The sequence below is a fragment of the Rutilus rutilus genome (assembly GCF_951802725.1).
Source record: "Rutilus rutilus genome assembly, chromosome: 23".
Lineage (NCBI taxonomy): Eukaryota > Metazoa > Chordata > Actinopteri > Cypriniformes > Leuciscidae > Rutilus > Rutilus rutilus.
Genome location: NC_140233.1, coordinates 10,305,327 through 10,329,721, shown reverse-complemented (window position 1 = coordinate 10,329,721; position 24,395 = coordinate 10,305,327). Strand labels below are relative to the sequence as shown.

The window sequence follows — 24,395 nt, the reverse complement described above, 5'->3', positions numbered from 1 at the left end:
AAGCATAGCAAAGGCATGCTGAAAAGTTTCCAAAACTTTAATAAATAAATGAATGCATGTTAAAATATATTACAGTAGTATAAGTCAATCACCAGAACATAAAAGTGCCCAAAGTTGAAGAAACGCCTATATATCAGCATATTTGTTTTTTGTGAAGGTGGTTTGTGGCTTTATTGGACACACATGGTTTCACTCCTTATGGTTAATTAAACGAATTTCAGCACACTTGCAATCAGTGCAGAGACGTGACAGAAAATGAATCAACAAATTTGGCTGTAGGTAAAGGGCATCTCACCTGCTGACAACAGTTCATCGAGGACGTTGAGGATGTTCAGCATACTCTCGATGTCTCCAGCGTTCTGGAAAGAGAACAACGCACTTAAACAATGAAGCTTAAAGTTGAACCTGGCTCCTGCATTACGATTACCTATAGTGTCCACACAAAATGTATATCAACAAATAGGAACCAATCTAAGCAACTAAGATGACATTACTATTTACAACCCTTGTGATATATAGTGTTGAGTGTGTCCTGGCTGGCACAGCGAAATCTTCCAGCATTGTGTCTGTTTTCAGAATGCAATGGGGGCTCGTACCCCGGCGGGAACCCGGAGCCCTGTGGTTAAAAGCAGCAGCAGTTGACGGGTAGGCGGTCGGGGGCCGAAATCCTCAGAGAAGGAACTCCACAGCTGGGGATTCAAGCTTCGGCTCTCGTTATAGGGCAAAAATGGCAGAGAAAAAGGGTACACAACACTGTCCTGCTTGCATCTGTGGTGGCCGTGTCTTTCTGACAGTGGCCATTTAATCCTATCAGGCATCTCCACAGCCAACTGCTCCACAAAGAGTTCTGTCCTGCCAGGGAGCTGCCGCTCTTACCCACATTAGTGAACCGACAAGATACGGGGCTAGTTTCTGTGGGTGTGGAGACATATTGTTTGGGCCTATAATAAAAGATGCATTCTGGGCCGTGTTATTTTAGAATTATTTATATACTATTACAGCATTTATTCATATTTTGAATTAGCTTTATTTTAAACAGATTTATAGTAGTTTTAGTTAACAACAGCAACACTAGTTCTGGATATAGCCTATCAGCAGGATATATTGTATGATTTATTTTGGCTGCTTTTTTTGTCTTTAAATTGTTTAAAGTCTCTTGATTAACAAGAGATAGGAAAAACGTTATTAAAAAAAAATGTACATGCCACTTTAACTTTTATTTTACATTTTTCTTTATTTAAATGTTTTTAAATATTCATTAATTCAATGTTACTTCTCAAATCCTGTACATTCAAATATGGCACATCAAGATGCTTCACATCAGGTTTCACATCAATGATAATTATGGAGACAAATGATATTTGATCATCAAACCAAGAGCATTAAGCATCAATTAAGAGCTGCAGCAGACGAGAAGATTTGCAGCAAATTATGACTTACATTTTTAGCTTCTTCCTCTATTGCATGAATTTGGAAGACTCTAAACTAAAGGGAGCACATGGATAGCATGGATCATTTTTATAAATTTATGGTAGTTGTGTGTCAGTTTTAGAGCATAATAGCTTCATTTTAATCCTTGTTCATTGGACACTAAAAAGCCAAAAAGTCATTTTGCCAAACAAATCCTGTTGTGTCCCACAGAAGAAGGAAAAATCATAAAACTGGGAAAAACCTGAGGGCTAATAAATGATCTTTGGGTGAAGTATTACTTGGTTCATTACTTGGACTGGGCTTTTTTGCATGCGTTCATATTTTAATTAAACCAATGTTTTATGCAATATCCATATAACTATGAAACATATGGAAAAATATAAAATGTGACATTATGAACAAATATATTTATACATTTTGTTTCTAGGGCATTTCTGTCACATTATGTGGCATTTTCGCTCCAAATACCCCCATTACATTTTGCCCCTAAAGGTGAGTGGTTTTAATGAAGAAACTACATTTCACTGAGGATGAACTTTTACACTAGACTAGTCGAATAGAGCGTGCGCTCTTTCTTGGAAATTGATGGCCCTGTCATCAACATCTGGGATAATTCCAAACAACCATGTTAATTACTCAACATTAATGAGCGTGACCAGCATACAGAGCCAGCTGGCACATCATTAGAGCATTACATCAACAATCTTTTAACAGAATAATCCAGTGACACTTGAAATTATGAATAATTACTTCTATTTTCGTCCGGCATCACCTATGCCAAGCTACAATCAAAAAGCATTGCTTCTCATCTCTCAATAGGGAGAAGGACATGAGTTCATATTCTCAGGAACCCACTTGAAAGCGAAGCGTTCATTTTTAATTCTTTAATGAGGAACACTGACTCTACCTCTCTGTGCACACCATTAACTTTTAAGACGGTGGCAGGAATGCGCCGGGAGAGCTTTGGGCCGGGAGCCCCTCCGGAGGGCAAACAATTCTAAATGGCGCAGAAAATCTATTAAAAGTTATTCTGACACACCTTAAAATGGTTTTTTACATCTTAGACACCAAAGACAGGACCTGGCGTGTCTCTGCGAGGTGATACGAGAGCTATAAAACAGGTAGGGAAAAGCAGGGGAAGAATATGAAGAAGAAAAAAAGCTCCGACACAGCACCCTGAGCGTCTGTGTCAGTCTCAATTTGAATTAGCGGGAATCCCATTTCAGGCATCAACAGCTTCATGTCAAGGACCGTGAATTTGGAACTTATTGCCACGTTTGATGCCAGTCATGGCTGGAGGAAGGCGACACACTGGCTGTGGCTAATCGTGAGGGTATTACTAGCTACCCTTGTCAGTTTGCGTTGTAATAAAGGAGTCAATTCTTCAGATCCGAGGCCACATGGCCAATGCCAAGCAGTTGCAAGCATCCTCATTTGAACTGACAGTACAAACAGAGGCACTTTTATCTGAAAAGTATAGCTATTTTCTGTCACATTCAAAGGCGCAACATTTGTATTATACGTTTTTGTTATAACTAATATATTTATAATATAATTATATTTTCATTCAAATATTAAAGATAATATATAATATATATATATATGGCACACATTTACTGAAATTAATAGGAAAGGATGAATATTACAGTCATTGAACTGTAATATAGATATGTACATACACTGCCATTCAAAAGTTTTGGATCGGTAAGATTTTTAAATGTTTTCTTATTTTTTTCTTAGGGTTAGGTTTTTTAAATGTAAAAATACTAATACAATTAAATATTATTATAATTTAAAATAACTATTTTCTATTTTACAATGTAATTTATTCCTGTGAATGTAATTTATTCCATTCTTCAGTGTCACATGATCCTTCAGAAATCATTCTAATATGCTGATTTGCTGCTCAAGAATAAAATAAATCAATACTTTTAATCAGCAAGGATGCATTCAATTGATCAAAAGTTACAGTAAAGACATTCATAATGTTACAAAAGATTCTATTTTTAAATAAATTAAATATAACTTTCTATTCATCAAAGAATCCTGAAAAAAAAAAAATTATTGTCCACAACTGTTTTCAACATAATAATGAATGTTTTTTGAGCATCAAATTAGCATATTAGAATGATTTCTGAAGGATCATGTGACATGCTGAAAATTCAGCTTTGCATCACAGGAATAAATTATATTTTCAAATATTTTCAAATAGAAAACAGTTATTTTAAATTGTCATAATATTTAACAATATTACTGTTTTTTTTGTGTGTGTGTGTGTGTGTGTGTGTGTGTGTGTGTGTGTGTGTGTGTGTGTGTGTGTGTGTGTGTGTGTGTGTGTGTGTGTGTGTGTGTGTGTGTGTGTTTATGATGAGCATAAGAGACTTCTTTTAAAAACATAAAAATCTTACCGATCCCAAACGTTTGAACGGCAATGTTAACGGTAACAGCAGAGTTCACAAGCAACAATTTGCTACTTAAAGAAAAACTAGTGAGACTTTACAGGACTATAAGTTCAAGATCATTTGTTTTAAAAAACACTTGATATGCATTTACGTCAACAATGTTCTCTGTTCTACATTTACAATTACAAATCAGAATGAAACCTTCAGTTTAAAGCTTTCATTAATCTCACACTGAGCTCATTGCTGCACTTGCTTTTTCCCCTTCTCCTTACAACGCTCATATCAGCAGGAGGGAATAAATCTCATCTTATGCTTTTCACATGCAATTAATCGCTTTGACGCGTACACTAAATAATTTCTGCTCCTCTGAGCTTGATTTTCATGCAAGAGGTAAAAAGTTATCTGAAATCCGGCACGTCGCCCTCCTGTGAGCACATAAGGCCTTTGCAGTTCATTGGCAGCAACTGATATACAGATCACTGATATGAAATCAGTCACCATAAGCTGTGGAAGTGGATAAAAAAACATTTAAAATGTACAATTTGGATTCAAATGAGACATTCTGCGCGCACAACAAATCTACTCAAAACATATGGAAAACAGGGAACAAAATATAATGTTTACTGGTCCTTTCATTTTAAACCAACAATGGATGAATGGATGGATGCTGTTATGCCATTACTGTGTCTCTTAATGGTTTGAATAAACACCACCACTATTAACTACTACCAATATCAGCAAATAATATCAGAATTAAATCTGCATGTGTGTGAAGCCACGTCATCCCATATAATCCTTTTTACTTAATCACACGGCACTCTGGAGTATACTTTATTAGGACAATCTTTTCTATCATGGCATTATTCAGTCAAATGCTTTACTAAAATGACCAGGAAACTATATAACTGGTCATTGCCTTAATATCCTATTAGCTGTGCAAAATTTCTAAGATTCCTGTGGATAGAAGTTTACAGCATTTCACTAATATTCCACCAAAGTAAAAGCTCACAGATTTGACATTTTGAAAGTGAATACTAAATAAAACTAAACAATCAAAAATGTCAAAAAATATATATTTTTTACATAACAACAATTTATATCTTCATTTTTAAAGCAATAATAATATAACAACAATAATAAAAAATAATAAGCCCTATACACATGCAGCCCTATAATTTTAAAATAAAAACAATAACCAAAAAAGATTCAATATTTTATCTGTTTACGTGCATGTCATGTGACCTTAATCCCAGGAGGTACTTTAAGTACATATTTTACAAATAGCCTATATTTGATATATATAGCAGTGTAATATTTTACGTCTGAGGGGTTCGGCTGACAAACAAGTTTGAAAACTCCTGGTCTAGTACAACAAACAAAAGGTGAAAAAAAACTAACTGAGCATGCAGTTTGCCTTGTAAAAGAGTTGTTTAGTACACACTAGTTCAAAATAGCGCTCGCAATGATACCGCCATACAGTCTGCGAATTGCAGCTAAGGTTTCAAGCATTGCGCTCCATCACGCATGTTAACGTAAACGTATAGAATTTCGCCTTAGGGGAGGGGAGGGGGGAGGGGGGATATGTTTACATTAAACCACAGGCTATACTTTTCATGGTCCTGCGATACCATGTAATTAATCTGTCCCACTCAGCACATGGAAAGTGTCCTGCATGTGTGGGCAGTCGTTACCAGCGCGCTTGCTTGCATCTGTAGGCCGTTCCTATGCTTACAATGAGAGACAATCCAGATGCATGCGTTCAGAAACAATGTGTGTTTACCTGCAACGTGCTGAGGAGAACCTCGAGTCCGCTGGAGCTCGGCGATGCCATGGTGGGTCTCGATCGGGCTGAAGAACGGAATGAGGAAGGAGAAATGAAAGAGAGGTTAGAGTGACACAGAGGCAGCACCTTCTCTCTCTGTGCTTAAACAAGACAGACGGGTACAGTTAAAGCCGAGAGGGGTTCAGCTTGTCGCCTGAAACTCTATCTCCCTCAGATAAACCCGCGGGCTGCTCCAGTTGTGCATGGACATTGAGATGAGGCTCCTATTAAAAGGGCCTGACGAGACACAGGGATTAAACCAAGCCGAGCATTTCACAGTAGAGAGGACACGAGCTGGAGGGATATCAAGAGGCTGAGGAATCTTCTCCGAGTGTGTGTATGTGTGCGATTAGGAAGAGAGGCGAGCGAGTGTGTGTGTACCGTACATGCGTGACAGAGCTAATAGAGGCAGGCTGTGTTTAAACATGGACTGGCACTAGCATTAAAAAGATCATCTATCCCTGAAATGAATCTCGACTGAGTGAATGAACGTGATTAGTGTTGAACACACATTCACAGCTGTGTTTTTGCTGCTATAAAGGGGCATCTGATGCCAGGAAGAACAATTAAACAGGCAACATTTGTGTTACCAAACTCAAAGGCCTATAGCAGTTTTACCAATTAAGGTCATTTCCAGTCATGAAATTACAGGCAACCACTGCATTTTAATCATGATCCACACAAAGACAAAGACACACGTAGCATGAATGAGCAGTTGTTGTTTTTATTTAAAATAGGTTATATAATTTCAAGATTAAAAAGCAAAAACAGCATGATCTGACTTTGTGGCTTTAATGTGAAATTATGCTACATAAAAAATACCCGCACAAAACAAAAACACCGGACGGACTGAATAAAAATGCAATTCCACTCTCTGTCAGTAGGTGGTGCTTATGGAACAGTAGCAATATATAGCGGACTTTGTCTAATATTTGGCATTACAAAAATGGCATCTTAAGACAGTCAGTTCAGTTCCCTTCAGAAATACATTCATATAAACCCCCACCCCCAGTTCAATATTTATTATTTTCTTTCAATGTTTAGAGCGAACAGTGCGCTTGCAGCTCCTAGTACAGTAAGCTACTATTTTCTCTGCTGACGCATCTGTGCTCTCCTCTTTGAGTCCGTCTTCAGTTTGTCCTGTTGCCAAATTCTGACCCCTGCCAGATTATTACCCCCTAGTATAGATGGGTTGAAGATTAAGTGTGGGGGTGGGGTTAGGATTAGGCAATCAGGTAGTTTAATTTGGCGGGGAGTCGAAATTTGGCACAACACCGTTTCAATTTGTGGCCAGTCGACTGGTGCATCTCTAAAAATCATTCTAAATTTAAAAGAATAGCAGAGTCCACACCACATATATCAATATCATTGGAGTCATTTTCAGATCAATTTGGTTTTTCCAGCTGATAAACAATAAAAACATTGACAGCCAATCAGAATCCATCCTGCTTTAAAGAGCTTGAGCATTTAAAGCAGCAGATAAAACTGCAGCGCACGCTTAATAAACAGAACGATATTGTGTGTTATCTTTATAGTTATCGTTCTTGGTGTGATCGGGCCTTTATGTGTCTTGTTTTGACTAAAAGTTGCATTAGGCATACAATTTTATCCAAAGTGACTTATGAATAGGGATTTACATGTAATGTTTGCTTTGGGGTAGATGATAGATAGATAGATAGATAGATAGATAGATAGATAGATAGATAGATAGATAGATAGATAGATAGATAGATAGATAGATAGATAGATAGATAGATAGATAGATAGATAGACAACTTCATTTTTCATAATTTGCTTGATTAAATCCCAAATTGTGACTTTATACATCACAATTGTGAATCTATTTCTCATAAATGCAACTAGCCTATCTCAAGTGACTGACTATTTTAAACTAATCTCACAATTACATTTTTCATAATTTTTTCCTCTGAGGTGGAAATCAAAAGAGATCTCAATATGAACTCATATTGAGAATATTTCTCATCAGATTCTCTGAACACCAAATGATCTGGGTAATGCCATCCACAATTACTGTAGGGGTGTATTTCTCCAATTTTTATTTCTCCAAAGAATTTCTTTGAAAACCATACCTGAAGCAAACCTAAGAAATCTAGTATTCTGGATTATGAAAGAGCAAATAAATTGTGTTGTAAGGGCTGCACATACAGTCCAACTAAAACAGAATATTGAGAGAAAACCAATACTGCAGTTTGCTTCGATATATACAGTAGGTTCTTCAGGTTATAACATTTCTCTATAGACATTCCCAGAGCTCAGATAGTATTACAGTTTGTTGCTTGTGTTCGAGTTATAGATGTTACAGCAATAACTTTCGCACTGCCCCATCATCAACAGATGACGAAGTGCTCTTTAACATTTTATAAATACACAAACAAGCATACACACACAATATACATTACAAAATAGCTGTTTAATTTATCTAAACGATTTATAGAAGTCCAGAGAGATAGCAATGGAGCTCTATTATATGGAAACCAATATTACAGTTATTGGTATTAGTCTAAAGGCCTATTAGTAATTTACTCTAAAAAGATTCATAATAAAATGTTAGTCAAAATCGTAGCCTATTATTTCTAATAATATTTAAACTGCAAAAGGACTACTGAATAGAGCTGAACGCGAAAAGATTATTGGCTCTTGCTTTGCGTCTCTAAACACTATCCACTCTTTCTGATGTTATGCTAACTTACTGCATTAAGTGTATGATCAATGAAATGATGATGCTTTGGAAAAGCGAGCCAAGCCATTCTATTTCCCAAAGCTCGTAATTGACGTCTTTTTTGGCAAAGCTACATGTGGTGAAAAGAAGTGTGCGGGAGGACGGTGTGTGAAGTCGATGCCAAGATATAACGTTAGGCTATCCCTGACTGCTTTCAAAGTCAAACAGAGGGAAATTTAGTCCTGAAAACACACAGCACTTCCAATATCATGAAAAGGAATTCTGTCATTTACTCACCCTCATGTCGTTCAAAACCTGTATAGTTTTCTTCTGTGGAACACAGTCATTTTTTAATGAAAGTGGGTTGTAAAGTTCCACTTCCAAATGACAAAAAGCACCAAAAGTGTATCATAAAAGTGGTCTATACGACTAGTGTGTAATCTTCGGAAGTCATACGATATTTTTATGTGAACAACATACAGAAATTGACGTCATTAATGACTTAACGTCTTAACGAGAAAATAGTGCGAATTTGTAAATGAATCGTTCTTTTGAGCCGGACCTTTTTTCGAACCGGATGAATCAAATCCGCTCTGAATGATTCGTTCGGGAGTTCAACTCAATGACTCAATTGGCTTTTTTGTGTAACATGAGAGAAAGAAAGTCAAATATGGGTGAGTAAATGACAACAACTTTTATTTTGGGGTGAACTATCTATCTCTTTAAGGCTGCATGGTCATGGTGAACGTGATTTCACCAAGTACATATTCCTGGAACAATATTCCAATCAAATTTGATGGACAAGTTTACAGTTTATGTCAAGTTTAGGCTTACAACCATGGTTAGGTGCTTCTACATCAGTGTAATTTACCTATCATTTCCCTCTGACTTTAGGGATAAGTTATGGTTGGCACTTTAGAAATTTTTAGACAGGAATGTTGATTGAATGTTGTTGATCCAGGAACATGACTTGGCAAAATCACCATGACTGACTGTATGGTATACCAAATATATATTTTTAATTTGTTTAGCATAGTTTAGTTTTTTCCACATGTATAGTGTGTTTGTGTGTGTGTTTTTAACTTTAGGATGATTATTTTTATTATTAATATATATTTTTTTAAATAATCAGATCCAGGACCATTAGTTAAAAATAAAATTAAAAAAAAGTGTTATTAAATGGCTTATTCATTAGAAACTACATTTCAGTTTCAGCTACTTTTTTTGCAGTGTTTTAAGTTAAAAGTCTGTGCACAGATTACTGGATTGTAGTCTGTTGAAAAAAGTTAATGCCAACAGTGCATATTGTATGGGTTCCCTCTGCAAAGATTACTCAGCTTTTCTTTCTTTTTTTTTTTTGTATTCCGACAGCCTGTCTGTCTTGGCTTCTCAAACATTATAATGGAGGGGTAGCACAGTATCTTTACAAATTTACACTCACTTACACTTCACCTCTCAGTCAGACCTTAGAATTATCTCTATCATGGGCACTATTTAATCACATCTGCCGACTACATTATGTGAAAGATGGCTAAATGTTCCATCAGGCCAAAGCAAGCATACTGTGTCCGGCTGCGTACGCACAGCTATTTATACCACTGTTTTAGGACACGGAACGTCAGTAGAGGGAATGAATGCTGGGTGATGACAGCTCTGGTGCAACTGATGAGATCAAGATGTTGTTCAGAGAAATCAAAGTGAGGATAAACACCCTACAAATATAACACTGCCAACCTGAATTGGCCACTATTCCTATGGGATTTGTTTTCTGAATTAAGTATTTAAATAGGACACCAGCATGTCATTTGCTTTGTAACTTTCGATTCGGGATTGAAATCACAAAGCACATCTATGAAACACACATTTTACCTGGCTTAAGTCTAGCAGAACATTTATTTAAAGGGGTCATATAATGGTACATGCACTTTTACAAGTTGATTGCACTGAAATGTCTGTTGGCAGTGCCTGTACACAACCATCCTATCATGATTAAAATCCATCCAGTGGTTTTGTTTTAATCTCCTTATATGTTTGACCATCTATGAAATCAAGCCGTTCGATATTGTGACGTCATAAGATCGTACGCCCCTCCCGCGATTGTGATTGACAGCCGTGCTTCAACACAAGACCCGCCCTGAGCAAGCTGAGACAGCCTCGTCATAGTAGTCCGCCATTGTTGATATGCTGGAGTAGAATGGCGTCTTCGCGATTGTGGTGTTCTGTTCTTAGATGTAATAAGGAACACAGCAGTCATTTGGATGTTCCTAAATCTGAGCCGTTATAGATGCAGTGGCTGAGTTTTGTTTTTGAAGCATATGCCCAAAGGATTGACGCGGGGATTCCCTCACGAGGATTCCCCACGATCGTCCATGCTTTCATGTTTACGCGAATCATTTCACACCAGACAGCTTTACAAACGAGAAAAAACGGATCGGTACCAACGTGTTACTGCTGAACCTCCAGAAGATGTGAGTGTAATGTTTTATTAACCTTTATATTAGTATTTATATTAATCTTTGCGAAATTTGCAAACCTTGCTGCAGGCTTCACGATGAATGCATCTAAGGTTTACACTCAGGGTACATTACAGCATGTTTTCTATGTACGACGTTCTCAATATAATTCATAATCCCACGTTTATAATGAACAACGCGTGGTTATTGTGTTACAAACGGTGTACGCACAGAACAGAGGGGCGGGGTGAGCAAAGCTCATTATCATTTAAAGACACATGCACTGAAACGGCGTGCTGAAAACAGAGCTGTTTTTGACCAGGTAAAATTAGTGTTTTCTTACAATACTAATGAGAATTTTTAATTAAAGTATATTACAAACTTTTAATTTAGACCCTAAAGAATCATATTAGCTTGTACAAAAATGGCATTATATGACCCCTTTAACAAAAAGACAAGAGCGGCGGCACCTGTCATGCCGTTCTATTTGCAGTGCGTCATCAAACCGTTTTTGCATTAATGGTCCAATCAGAAAGAATGTTTGTAGTCAGCAGCTGATGAAGGCTTATGTGCATCGTTTTCATTAGCTGAATTTCTGCCAGTAACCCGAGTCCTTCCTCTACTCAGGATGATATTGTTTATGTTTAAGAAGCCAAGTCGGAATACAAAAAAAAAAGAAGCTGAGTAATCTTTGCAGAGGGAACCCATACAATATGCACTGTTGGCATTAACTTTTTTCAACAGACTACAATCCAGTAATCGGTGCGCAGACTTTTAACTTAAAACACTGCAAAAAAAGTAGCTGAAACTGAAATGTAGTTTCTAATGAATAAGCCATTTAATAACACTTTTTTTTTAGAAAACTAATGACCCTGGATCTGATTTAAAATTGTGATTGGATGAGCCACACTTGAAACTAAACCGTAATTGAAAAATTAACTATTACTTGGCAGATATTAATATTATTTAAAAATGTGTTTTATTAATAATAAAAATAATCATCCTAAAGTTAAACACACACACACACACACACACACACACACACACACACACACACATTTAAACAAATTTAAATTACATCATTAAATAATATATTTGATAACATTTAAATTATATAATCAAATACTATATATATATATATATATATATATATATATATATATATATAGTTGTTTTAATTTTTATGGTGTAATTATGATTCTTTTCACTATAAAAATAATGAACTGCTAAAAAAAGATATTTTATATAATCAAATAATATAAGAAATATATTACAAATAATAATAAATCTAGATCTCTGGAATTGTAGAAAGTATTTGAAGTATTTTGAACACAATTAGCTGTGTGTTATTAGTTGCAAACAAAATTAAAATTAGTGATCCCAAAACAGTTGTGTGTTTTGGGTAACAAGTTGAAGCCCGACACCAAGGGACCTAGACCTTTTCCCAGGCGTATACTGATGAGCTGACGCAGGACATGCTAACAACAGCTACTGGTACAGCATCCGTCTTCACCTCTGTCCTGTTTCCAGTGACCCGGTCAGTCATTATCCGACTTGAGATGTATTTCGCAAGTTCGGGTTTCAGAGCTGTGAGTTTCCACCACTCCATTTGTTCCCAGGCTAAAATAAGAATTAGCAGCTCTTGCTAATTGCAGCTGCGATCAAGGCCTTAGGATTTCATCTTAGTGCAGCAGCACACAAGCCCATGAGAGGTAATTGGTTATGACAAGAATCTTTCTGCAGTTTATAGAGATCGCAAAGATATTAAAGACCTTTGGTTTTTTCTCCAACCACCCAAGATAATTTGTTTCAGTCTTTTATGGGTTTTTTGTTTGGTTGTTTGTTTGTTTTTTGGCCAACTCCAGGATTGTTCGGAAACGTAATTCTCATCTGAATTGAGTTTAAGGATGAATTGTGCCAAATTAATTAAAAAAAATATTTTTTGAGTACTGCTAAGAACTGTAGAGTTACAATTTGACACTTTGCAGTAATTATTTGGCTCAATGGAAGCTCATTTGCGGTTTGTATAATGTATAATGCATGAATGAAATTACATTGCCACCATGTCACAGTTATGGGAGCTTAAGAGAGAGAAAAAAAGAGAAAATCTTAAGTCTAGCTGGGTAAAATGGACCATTATAATGAGAACAACATGCTTTGCATAACATTTAGTATGTTGGAATATGATCTTTTGACCGACCAAAACAGACTGTTATTTTTGTGAATTAACTCCCATCAGAATGCATTGGAAGTTTATTGCAGAGGAGGCATGGAAAGGTTCTTTTAAAATCACCATGAAAGACTGAAAATGCCATCTGAATACTTGGCCATGAAACTAATGGTGATAAATTGTTTGTAATTTTACAAAATGTAACATAAATAAGGTACTTAAATGCACATTATGGTTTAAGAGTAACATGCCTTGTTTCATCACTAGAGGGCAGTATATGAAACATGACTTATTCCACAGTGACAAAACATAATAATAATCAAAATGGAGTATTGTCACATCAATCGTTTTTTGTTTTTTCATAGATATTAGCATCAAGAACAGCATGAAACATTTACAAGAAACTGTCTATAATTCATCAAATAATAATAATAAGTTGTAGACAGCATAAGAAAACTAACATCTGAGTGCAGCATTCCTCAGATATCTGGACAGTTTGCCATCAACTCTGACGCATCCAGAGCAAAAGACTGAACTAATTAGACGATGGTGCGAGATGTTCTCCACTTGCATCTTGCCCCCGTAGCATTACTCAACATTTCCCTCGAGTACGGAGCTCTATTTAAAAACATTTTTGACCTTCATATTTGACTAGACTAAATAGTAAGAGGATTAAGACAGGAAAAAAAAAAAAAACACCCCTTCCTTTGCCAATCTCCTCCCACCCATCCACCAATGCTAATGTTGTCTTTCACATCTTAGCCTTTTTCATCATCTGTCATGTACAATGACCGATGACCATTAGTGAAATTCAAAGGGGCCTGGGACAAAATTTGTTACATATGTTTCCTCCCGAGATTAAAAAAAAGGACTATAAAGTAACAATTTAAAAGAAAATCTGAGAAATAAAGTCCCAAATATACAAAATCTAAAAAGTCACATTTAGTGCATAGAATACTATATGAATTACAGTTGATTATTGTGAATATGTATGTTTAGTTACGTCATATTAACAACTAGTCTCACAAAACTGGGTTCACAAGCTCACACTTACATATAATTAAATAGAGTAAAGGTTATGTGTATTTGGCGCGCTGTCTGAGGGGAGGGCGCCGAACTCGGAATTTGGCCCGAACCCAGAGTACTCCCCCCATCCCAGGTTGGGATAGGAATAGTTTGAATTGAGGAGATGGGGTGGTGGAGTGATGCTGGAAAACTGTCATGGAACAGAGTCTGCTGTATATATACCTCCTGATGATCATTGAGTCGTTTAATGAATGTGCTCCTCCCGTGTTAATTAGGTTAATTATTTGAACGTGCTCCTCCTGAACTTTATTAATAAAACATAATTTAGTGAGCGGTGCAGGGATGATGTCAAAACCCAGATGACTAATTCACCATTTCCTATGGGGTTTTATCATTGTTTTTAGAGTAACCAAATAAGGTCTGTGGTAAACGTGCTGATACTTTTTGTTTTACAACGTGAACTGCAAATGCAATGTAAAAAAAACACACATTATAAAACCCCATAGGAAAATCTCAAGGGAAACAGTGGCGTATTAGTCTCAGACATAACCATATAATGAGTTTCGGTTCAGTGAGGAAGTCTGTTGTGAACTCCTTATCTCTGAACGATCCACTGACTGATTCTGATTCAAACCGCTCAATCACAAGCACGTTCCCATTGAGTTGGTTCACTCGGTACAACACATGACTTGCGACATTTGCTGAAGACACCTTTATTCACTCCTGAAAAGCCAATGAAGCATGAAGACATGGCATGAAGCATGAAGACAGCATATAAATGCAATTGCATGTGTCATTCCCTTTGTTCAGTCCAGCTCTTCACCACTCTGACAGAACACCGTCATGCCGCATTCACAAGAAAACCCACAGTGGTGAGAAGTTTTTAGCTCGAGTTTAGCACAGCTAACAAACTTTTTCACGAGTGTTAGATTTTGGTGTATTTGGCCGAGCAGTCGTTTGGGTGGCTCGCCAATGTATTAGATTTCTCCAATACATAAAATAAGTAAGCTTGACCAGAGTTTTTGTGGGGAGAAGAATTTATTGAAGGTTTGTAGTGTAGCAGTCCTTCAGCAGCGATGTTAGCATGTCGCCCTTCAACAATCTTAACCCAAAGTTCTGTGTCTGAGACAGAACTTTATACATGAAGATAAAAGGGCTACAAACAAAGGAAAACTGTTAGGACCTCCCACAGAGATCGATCTATACTGCAATCTACCTTGAGCAATGTGGTTTCACACCCATCAGTTTCTATGGGCCATTTGTCTGTATGGGCCATATGACTGTGGGCCATTTGGTTCACACCTTTACAGACACTGTTTTCAGTTGATTAAGTCACAATGTAGATGAATCTGATGACTGAAAATACAAAATCTTTCATGAGAAACATCTAAACACAACACGTTCTCACTCTCCTATGGCATGTGGGTGTTTATGGTATACTCACGAGCACTGTCCATTGTGTTTGGAATAGTCCACGTTAGGCTAGATCTCTCCAACCCGATACATGTGTTGCACTTCCGGGAGCACTATCGTTCCGCATTCGAGCGGTATGTAGCGTGTAGCAGTATGAGCGGTATGTAGCGTGTGCTCGGCGGGGCAGTGGCCTCGGCCATATAGTGTATCTGTATATTTAGCCATACTGTGAATCTGCGCCGAAGTCCTGTAGAGTTCGATTGAACACACATCAACAAATATGGAAACTACCAATCTGCCAAAGACGATTATCAAGCTTCTTATTTAAAGCCATGGGCAGTTGCACATACTGTGTGTGAGCAATATAGATGGACATTTCTCTCAGTAAGCGCTTAGGGAGGATCTGGTTTACACATCTGTCATGCAGACAAACCTGAAATGATAGGTTGGGATTATCAGTTCAACTCCTACTGTGCCGAAAAGGGCACGATGAAGTTCATGGCACACTGTGTAACTTGTACTAAGCCGCTGGGAGTACAGCAAGTGCCAAAGACCGAGGCCAAACTTCGGCGTTGAGTCAAGTTAAAGGACACAAGTTCACCCAGATACATTGGCATATTCATATATTGACAAATGCACACGCAACTCAAGCACATGCACAAAGCAACTCCCACTAGGCATGTCGATCATCAATCATCTACAGAGGATTTATGGAAAATCAGCTTTCTCATCGATAACATTAATCAACTTAGTGAAATTCCAGCACTACACCGGATCAAAGGTAGAAGCCTATATTGCATGTCAGTAACTGTATATGGTTTCTTAAAATAGTTTGGCAATAGACTTGGTTACTACACTACAAATCACAACATAAAGAGTTGATATTCCATTCTCAGCACTGATATCCAAGGAAGAAACCCAGCCATTCACTTCACACCAGAATGATAAATTAGGAGTCACCGAGCTGTGGCAGACAGATGGAAAAGAGATAAACCTTTGCTGCGAGCCAAATGAGCCACTGAGAGAGAGAGAGGGAGAGAGAGAGAGAGAGAGAGAGAGAGAGAGGGAGGTGTTATGGGCTTGTGCGTGCATTGACATTTCTCTGCATTACTGTATTATAAATATAAACAATAAATCCACAGTTTATGTAAATCCTGCATGCAGTAGGTTAATTTGTTTATTAGGTAGAGTTGCATTAAAGGGATAGTTCACCCAAAAATGAAAATTCTGTCGTCATTTACTCACCCTCAAGTTGTTCCAAACCTGTATGACTTTCTTTCTTCTGCTGAACACAAAAGAAGATATTTCGAAGAAAGTCGGTAACCAAACGACTGATGGACCCCATTGACTTCCATAGTAGGAAAAAAATATACTATGGATGTCAATGGGGACCAGCAACTGTTTAATTACCAACCTTCTTTAAAATATCTTCTTTTGTGTTCAGCAGAAGAAAGGAAATCATACAGGTTTGGAACAACTTGAGGGAGAGTAAATGATGACAGAATTTTCATTTTTGGGTGAACTATCCCTTTAACTCTGAAAAAAATTATTGAAGCCACTGATATTTAACTGATGATTTTCATATTAATATCTGACAAATAGCCAATATTATATGAAAAAATATATATATATTTCTTGGTTATATGAACATTAAGGGAACATTCCATTTTATAATTTTGCCAACATTGTGGGAATGTTAATTTTGAATGTTCTCTGAATGTTCTGAAACAAGTAGTAACATTTAAAAAAAAAAAAACAGTAATAACTAAAATGTTTCAGGAAAAAAAAGTTCCATGAACAATGAATAAATACCGTTTTTGTGCTAACATTTTGAGAATATAATGAACTTTTAAGAATAGATCACTTTGAAAAAAACAAACATATTAACATTACTGGAAGAACGTTTGTTCATAACTTTGAGAGAATCTTGCTAGTTCTGAAAATGTTCTGTTTACTGGGTGTATGGTATTAATATATTTCCTGAACTGTAAAAAATTATTTCCAAGATTAAATTATCTAAGTTGATTTGACAAAAGGAAAAAAAAGTTGTTATAATTTTGTTCAGATTAATGAATATTAAGGCAACCAGGTTACTTACTTTAACCAATAATATTTTTTACAATGTAATTACAATTATTTGAATATATAAATATATTCATGCACTTCATTGACATCCCTAGATAATATGCTCTAAGCTCTTGCCATTTTTTTACATTTGTAAATTGTTACTCATGTACAGTATGTCAATATGTTGCAGTATACGAGTTTGCACATGGATATATAAATGTTTGTGTTCCATGCCTTTTATCATTAGCAGGTCATGAATGTTACAGGCAGCCATGCTTCACCTTTGACCGTCACCTTGGTCAAAGGCTCAGAAACGCACCTGCTTAAAAGGCCAGCTGCTCATACCAGATATAACTTTATTGTAAATCGTTCAACCCTCACGTGTGCCTATATGCAGTGTGCCTACAGTATACTATACCCAGATTGAATTTGACTGTTCCATGCCTTGTTCAGGTTTCTTCCAAACCAGGATCATAATCTTCCAGATAAAAGGTTATATATTAGGTCTTATATTTAGAATAAAAAATAAAAAAAACCTGAGGAAAATTATCAGTAGCAGTGTCTAAGGCTTGATTACAAGGTCTGTGTAATAGTGAACAAGTCAGATATAGTGAAAACTATAATTAAATAGCATTTTAAACTCTTCACATTAACAGCTGATATGAGCTGGCCCTTCACATAAGAATTACACCCATCTCCTATTAAATAGCAGCTGCATTATGTAGACATAATTATGCCATTGACTGCTATTAAGTGACATTTGGACTGTAATTCAGAGTAAAATAAGGTTTTGCTCTCATTTAGAGGGGAGTAAGAGGTAAGAGCTAGTTGAAGATTCAGTGAAATCATCTATCCTGTTCTTACATATTTCCTATTCAAACAGGAGGTTGGGGCAGAACAAATTACACATTTTGTCCTTTTTTACAGCCAGTTGCCTTTAGTTTATGTTCCTGCATAGAAAAAGCAAGGAGGACATACATTTCCACCAGTTCATATGCTGCTTAAAATTAGAGTACAAAGCTACTTTTGAATTGCTGCTAATGGAGAGGAAAAAAACAGTTTTCCCCAAAATAGGGTGGTTTCATTCTACCAATGGGGCTAAAGCTAACCATCTAGACAAGCAGGGGTGAACCAGCTAAGCCCTGCCCCCTGGTCAGAAGCATTACATACAATTTCATTGTAGGGAGCATTTTGGGGGCATTTATACAACACTGTTTTCAACTAAAACTAATGCGTTTTGCTCATTCATTTACACAACAACGCCATTTTGGGGGCCTGAAAATGCAATCTAAGCTTGCGAAAAAGGGTTTCAAAGAACCGTTATCATCTCTGTGTAAACTACAAAAGGTGAATTAGTGAAAAAGGTGACGTCATGCACATCCGTATTTCGTGTTTAGTCCATAGGCGCGTAGTGTTTCATCATAAAATGACATTGACAACTACAGTATGTGGTCTGGCAGCATAATACAGCGTTTTTAGTTGTTTTCAGTGATCGTTTTAACAACGTTGTCATCTGTACGCGAAGAACGCAAAGGAAAATGGTTGTGTAAACGCACCCTTAGAACCATGATGAATCATCAATGGTCCATTTTCTAGAAAAGAGAGACTGTAGATTTTAAATGTGTATATCTGCTAAAGCTTTTAGGAAGACATTAGCATATAGATGACCTTAAAGCTAAGACACAAAACACTCAAAATTTTGGATTCATGAGGTCTGTAAGGCTTTGAGGAATAATAAATCCCCTGAATAAATACAAACACACTCCTGTCGAGCTTAAATTGTAAACTAAATGTTTAAGAAACAGATTACTATTGTAAGCTGAAATTGTGTTTTACAACCAAAAGTTTACCTCTAGGCAAATTATCTATTTTCAAAAAGCTCTGCAAGATCTGATGATTCATTTCTTCCTCAGTTCAAAGCACAACAGCATTTCTTGGATCAAATCCAGCAATTACGAAATGAGGAGGAAAAAAAGAAGATTTTCCAGTGTCTCATTCTACCAAATTGACTGTTCCCTGGGCAACGTTTCATTGCTTAGCAACTGTCACATCTGATATAACATGCTTGAGAATAAATAAATCTAAAACACGACTTTCATACTTTGACAGCTTGGATTTTACCTCGGAGCATTTAAACAAAGGCTGAAATAGAGCAGTTGTCAAATTAATGTTTTATACAATAATTATCACGAGATTTAGTAAATTAATAGGACTAGTCACAGACCACCTAACACCCCTCTAAACCATATATATATTAAACCTTTTATATATATATTCTTGTGAATCATTTAGAATCCTTTTCTGACCATCAGTAATCAGTTTGAGAACCACTTCTCTATATTAATGAAAGAATGCTAGTGTCATTAGTGGTCTTAATCACGTGCTATGCTCTGCCAAGTCATTTTTAGAAGCTTTTAAAAGTCCTCCGTGCACAACATAGCTAGTGCCATACCACTGCCATGTTCATTCTATAAAAGCCTCACTCAGTCCTTAGTAATGATTCCTACGTAGCACAGTGGGAAATACAGACAGATACCTTAGATGCCAATGAGCTGGTTACTAAGAGTCACTTAAAGTTCTACCACAAAAAAAAAAAAAAAAAAAAAGTAGGAAAAGTGATTTGGCTAATCATTAGAAGAATTATTAGCTGAAAGGTAACACTCCCGGCTCAGGCTACAATGATAAATGTTCATGATGGGGTCAGATGCTTGGTCAGAAGTTGAACTGCCAACAGTTCCTTTTGGCTTCCTCCTCTATTGGTAAACCTTTTAAGATGTACGCCATCTTTAGGTTTAACTGGCACGCTAATCAACTCCACAATATTTCATTAGCATTTAGCTGATATTTTAAACGGCAACAGAGCCACTACAATGGTGTTGCATTCTTGTTCTAATCCGTTTTTTTGTTTGGTCTTCTAAAAAATAGCAATGATAAAAAAGAGCAATGTTAAATGGAATCCCCTATGCCTTTGGGAGCCAAGCCGTCTCCATTAGGGCAACAGCTGCTGATTAAAACAAGCACCATGAAGGGTAGGTAGAAATGGCATGACTTATCCTTGAACTTCAGTGGGAAACTAGAAACCCATGCATTGAGAAAGAAAATAACAGCAACAACCAGCAGAGTCGCTGGGTTAATCGTGTCCACTTGAAAAGTGGCATTAGCACAACGATAATCCGCTATATCAAAAATAAACTAAATTAGAGATGATTATCGCATTACTTTTTGTACAATAGAGAATTATAATGGCTTTAAGGGGCAAAAGTCGGCCCACCATTATCTAGGGTCTAGCCAACCACTATCAGAAAACATTCTGCACAAAAACAATGTGTATAACGTACTATTAATAAAAAACAGTTTGACCCTGATGTCCCCTAGCAGTGTTCAGAGTAACTGACACATCAGCACTGCCCGCTGGGTTTTTGGCTTAATCTCCCTAAAGCCTCTAATGGCACGGCAGAATGAACAAATATTTAAATGCCTCGGTGGATACAGCCACGGCTAAAATTACACAGAGGGGGTCATATCTTTTTTTACCAATATTGTTAAAAAGTGTAAACTAGAGTGCCACACATTTACACAAACGCATGCGAACATTCAGTTCTATAACTAAGAAATAGCGTCAAAGGTTGCAGATATCACATCCCCATAAGCGGCAAGGTGACTTCATTACAGACAATACCACTGAATCCCTCTCTAATCCAGGCAGACAAGAGTCTATAAATTATAACCTACACCTGTGGGACATGGACTTCCTAAAGCCAGAAGAGCTTTAATGCTTTCATTCTCTCTCAATGGCATTCTCCTGGCACAATGTGGGTAGTGACGGTCACTCAGCAGTGGTCCTTCTCGTTTAGTTACATAATACCATAGGATAAATATCCCGACGTTTGAGAGGCACACTTATGGATCGTGAAAAACAAGATGGTGGGGGCAAGGAGGACAAATATTGAAAACTGCTGAGTTCACGGTTGAGGCTGCAAGATAAAAATAATGTCGATGGAAATAACTCATCTCTCGTCTTGAGCTTGGTTAAAAGAAAAGAGCAGGTGGGACTTGAGACATTCCATGTGGTTGCCCAGAATCAATGAGAAGAGCCAAGATCAAGATGGCAGAGACAAGAGCCCCGCCCAACCCGCTGACTCACAAGGCAGTGCCTAAGCACACATGCAAATGTTTGACCGTCAACAACAGTACGACTACATCAATCGGGCTGAGTATCTCGATAATCAAGCATGAATTTCAAGGTTGACTGGTGCATTTTGTAAATGTACCCTGCGATCCTCTGCAACAAATCATATTTTCATTGATCGCTCTATCAAGACTTAAAAACAAAAGGTACGTCAAGCTCATGCAACCTGGTCAAAAGCTGTGAAAGGCAGCAAAAGACCACTGCATGCAAGTATAACAAGTCATTTGCTTGTGCAAGCTCCAGTGTGAGCTTTCTTTACACACAGCATGCTCTTGCCAACTGCAGGACTTGATGTGCATTCAGAGCATTGCAGAGATTCATCTTCTCGCTTACCCCCATTACTGAGGCTTCCACACTGTTTCAACGTCGCCGTCCAGGTGAAGTGACCCGGCTTACTGTAGCTGTACATCTTGGGATGGTCAATAGAGTCAGAACCAAGTACAAAAGTATAACTGCCAAAGAATAACACAATGTGCAAGTATGTCCAATATAGATTCCTGTCTGCTTCTACCTACTACCACTGCCTCTAGCCCACTCACTGAGTCCTGAATTTAAGGGTCGCACCTGGCCGTTTTTTAAAAGCCCTCCTCCCCTTTGGGTAAACTCCCCAGCTGGATTCCGGCCTGACAAAAAGTAACAGGGGCAAATGTAGAGGCCAATGGGATGTAAATCAGTCTAGGGTGCACAAGTTGTCTAGGGTGGTGTGGTGGCTTTCTGTGGGGGGTTTGTGTTGTGGTTTTATGCAGCTTCTTCAGACAGCTTATATATGGCAGGGTTTATATATGTGTGTGTCTGTGTGGTTGCATGGGCGGTAGACTCAGAAGCTGCCAATGGAGGATGTCCAAACTGCCTCTTGATTTGTCTGTCCACACCACACAATATGAATAGCATGTTATGCCAGGAATGCATGAGTGAAAATAAACCCTATTTATGCAAGCATGCAACGGGCTCCCTTTGATCAGCATGACACAAACGCTAACAAGTATCACTGCAGCAGATATGTGCATCCTTACCCTATCCATGTTGTCCACATTTAAGGTTACTTATTCTTCTCCCTCAAGCTCTGATAAACTGCATCAGAACAAAACAGTTGTACATCACCATCTAAAACCACCATTAGCGTCAACTTGGTTGCCAAGTTCAGACAGTGATGTTTAGTTGCAACAATCACAGGAACTTTACTTGGTGCAAGAACATTAGCCTGCCAAGATGGAAAGTGCACAAAACGCCACAGCTAGGCATGCATGGGAAGCTCAGAGAAGCATATCTTGTAAAGACGGATGCCTACAACTACAAATTTACGACTGCTTGGCCGTCTCCCAACCTTTTAATTAACACTTTACATCAGGAGAGTGACTCCTGCTTGCTGCAGAGCTTGTCAGAGGCCCAAATCTCTTCTGGTCTCTAGGTCTTGTTTTCCAAGCCTCTTACTTGAAGTCCTTACATTTTGCTCAGGTGAAATGTGGATTTCAGTTGAGTTTCACGATTTGTGGGATCCACTTTCAGCTTAGTTACCTTGAAAACACCAGCATACTTGCATGGCATTAAGCGATACACAAAAAATGATATTTTGAAAAATGTCCATACAATAAATCCATTAGGGTTGTTGTATAGACCTCATTGACTTTCAAAATATGTTCTTTGTGTTAACAGAAGAAAGACATTCATACAGATTTGGGATGACATGAGGGTGAGTACAAAAACTTTCATTTTGGACTTAATCCCTTTTAGTAACCTAAGCTGCAAGACCTACAGTAATTTGTCAAACAGCATCACATGAAAAATACAGATTGGTTTGCAAGGTTTATGAGCAAAGTTTTGGTGTCCCCACTAGGCTTCTTAAGCTGCTAACTGCCTAGCAAGGTTGTGCACCATTTAGAATTTAATTGAGAATGCCTTTTGAATTTGAATTGAGGCAGCAAACAATATCCAGAAATGCAGACCAAGTCTCATTTGAGACTTGGTCTGGGAACCACGTGTTCATTTTCTCGTATTTGAGGCGTGGTTTACGAATGCCCAGAGCCGTTTATTGGGCGCTATGAATGTCTATCAAATGCGCCTGTACGTAGCTCATAACCAATCGCTTCAATTATACCAGATGACGTATGTAGAGTGACAGAAATTCAACGGGGAAAAAGACGATGGGATTGTGGGATGGGATGGGATGGGAAATCAAAAGATTTATTTGTGCACGATGGCGTTTAGCGAATATTACCGTTTGTGCAAGATAAACATGAGGGTAGAAGGTAACGTCGAGTCTGATGCCATGTTGGATTCATAGATATAAACAAACTGCTTCGGTGTCGTCATCGTCTTGCTGCTCCCTCCCCGTTCTGTGATTGGTTCCCTTTTTCAGGGGAAAATCTGGTCCATGGTGTCCAGACTGCCTAGCAGCGTGAATAAAATCGCGCTGCGAGCAAGGCAGTATGGGGAAACCCAGGCTAACTTAAATGTGAATGCAGGGAGAATTACAATGAATGGAAAGTCAATTAAATTATTTAAGGAAGGACGGATGGACAGATAGATAGATGTAACATTCATAAGTACAGAATGTTGAAGCTCTTGTACCAGTGCAAATGAGACATGCATAATCTATGGTTGTGTTTCTACCGCTTCAAGACCTACCAAAGGAAGCAGAAGATGGTCTTGACAGGCATCCAGCTTCAATGGTACAAGCGTGGGACCTGAGGCAGTTTTTGTAGCTATTGTTTATCTTTGAGAGGGGCAAAATATATAGAGAGA

General features: G+C 37.6%; 1 protein-coding gene across 4 annotated transcripts in view; it reads right to left on the bottom strand.

Moving 5' to 3' along the window:
- Positions 1-24,395, bottom strand: part of agbl1 (AGBL carboxypeptidase 1) — a 211,838-nt gene that overhangs the window by 136,564 nt on the left and 50,879 nt on the right. For 2 of the 4 annotated variants that reach the window (XM_084396548.1, XM_084396549.1), the window contains exons 1-3: positions 8,633-8,893; positions 5,614-5,681; positions 296-359 (exon numbers count right to left, since the gene is read on the bottom strand). In XM_084396548.1, the coding sequence (XP_084252674.1) occupies positions 296-359; positions 5,614-5,664 (115 nt within the window). In that variant the 5' untranslated portion in view covers positions 5,665-5,681; positions 8,633-8,893. Of the gene's footprint in view, positions 1-295; positions 360-5,613; positions 5,682-8,632; positions 8,894-21,986; positions 22,201-24,395 lie in introns of those variants that run through there. The other 2 variants (XM_084396547.1, XM_084396546.1) reach the window with 2 other exon arrangements.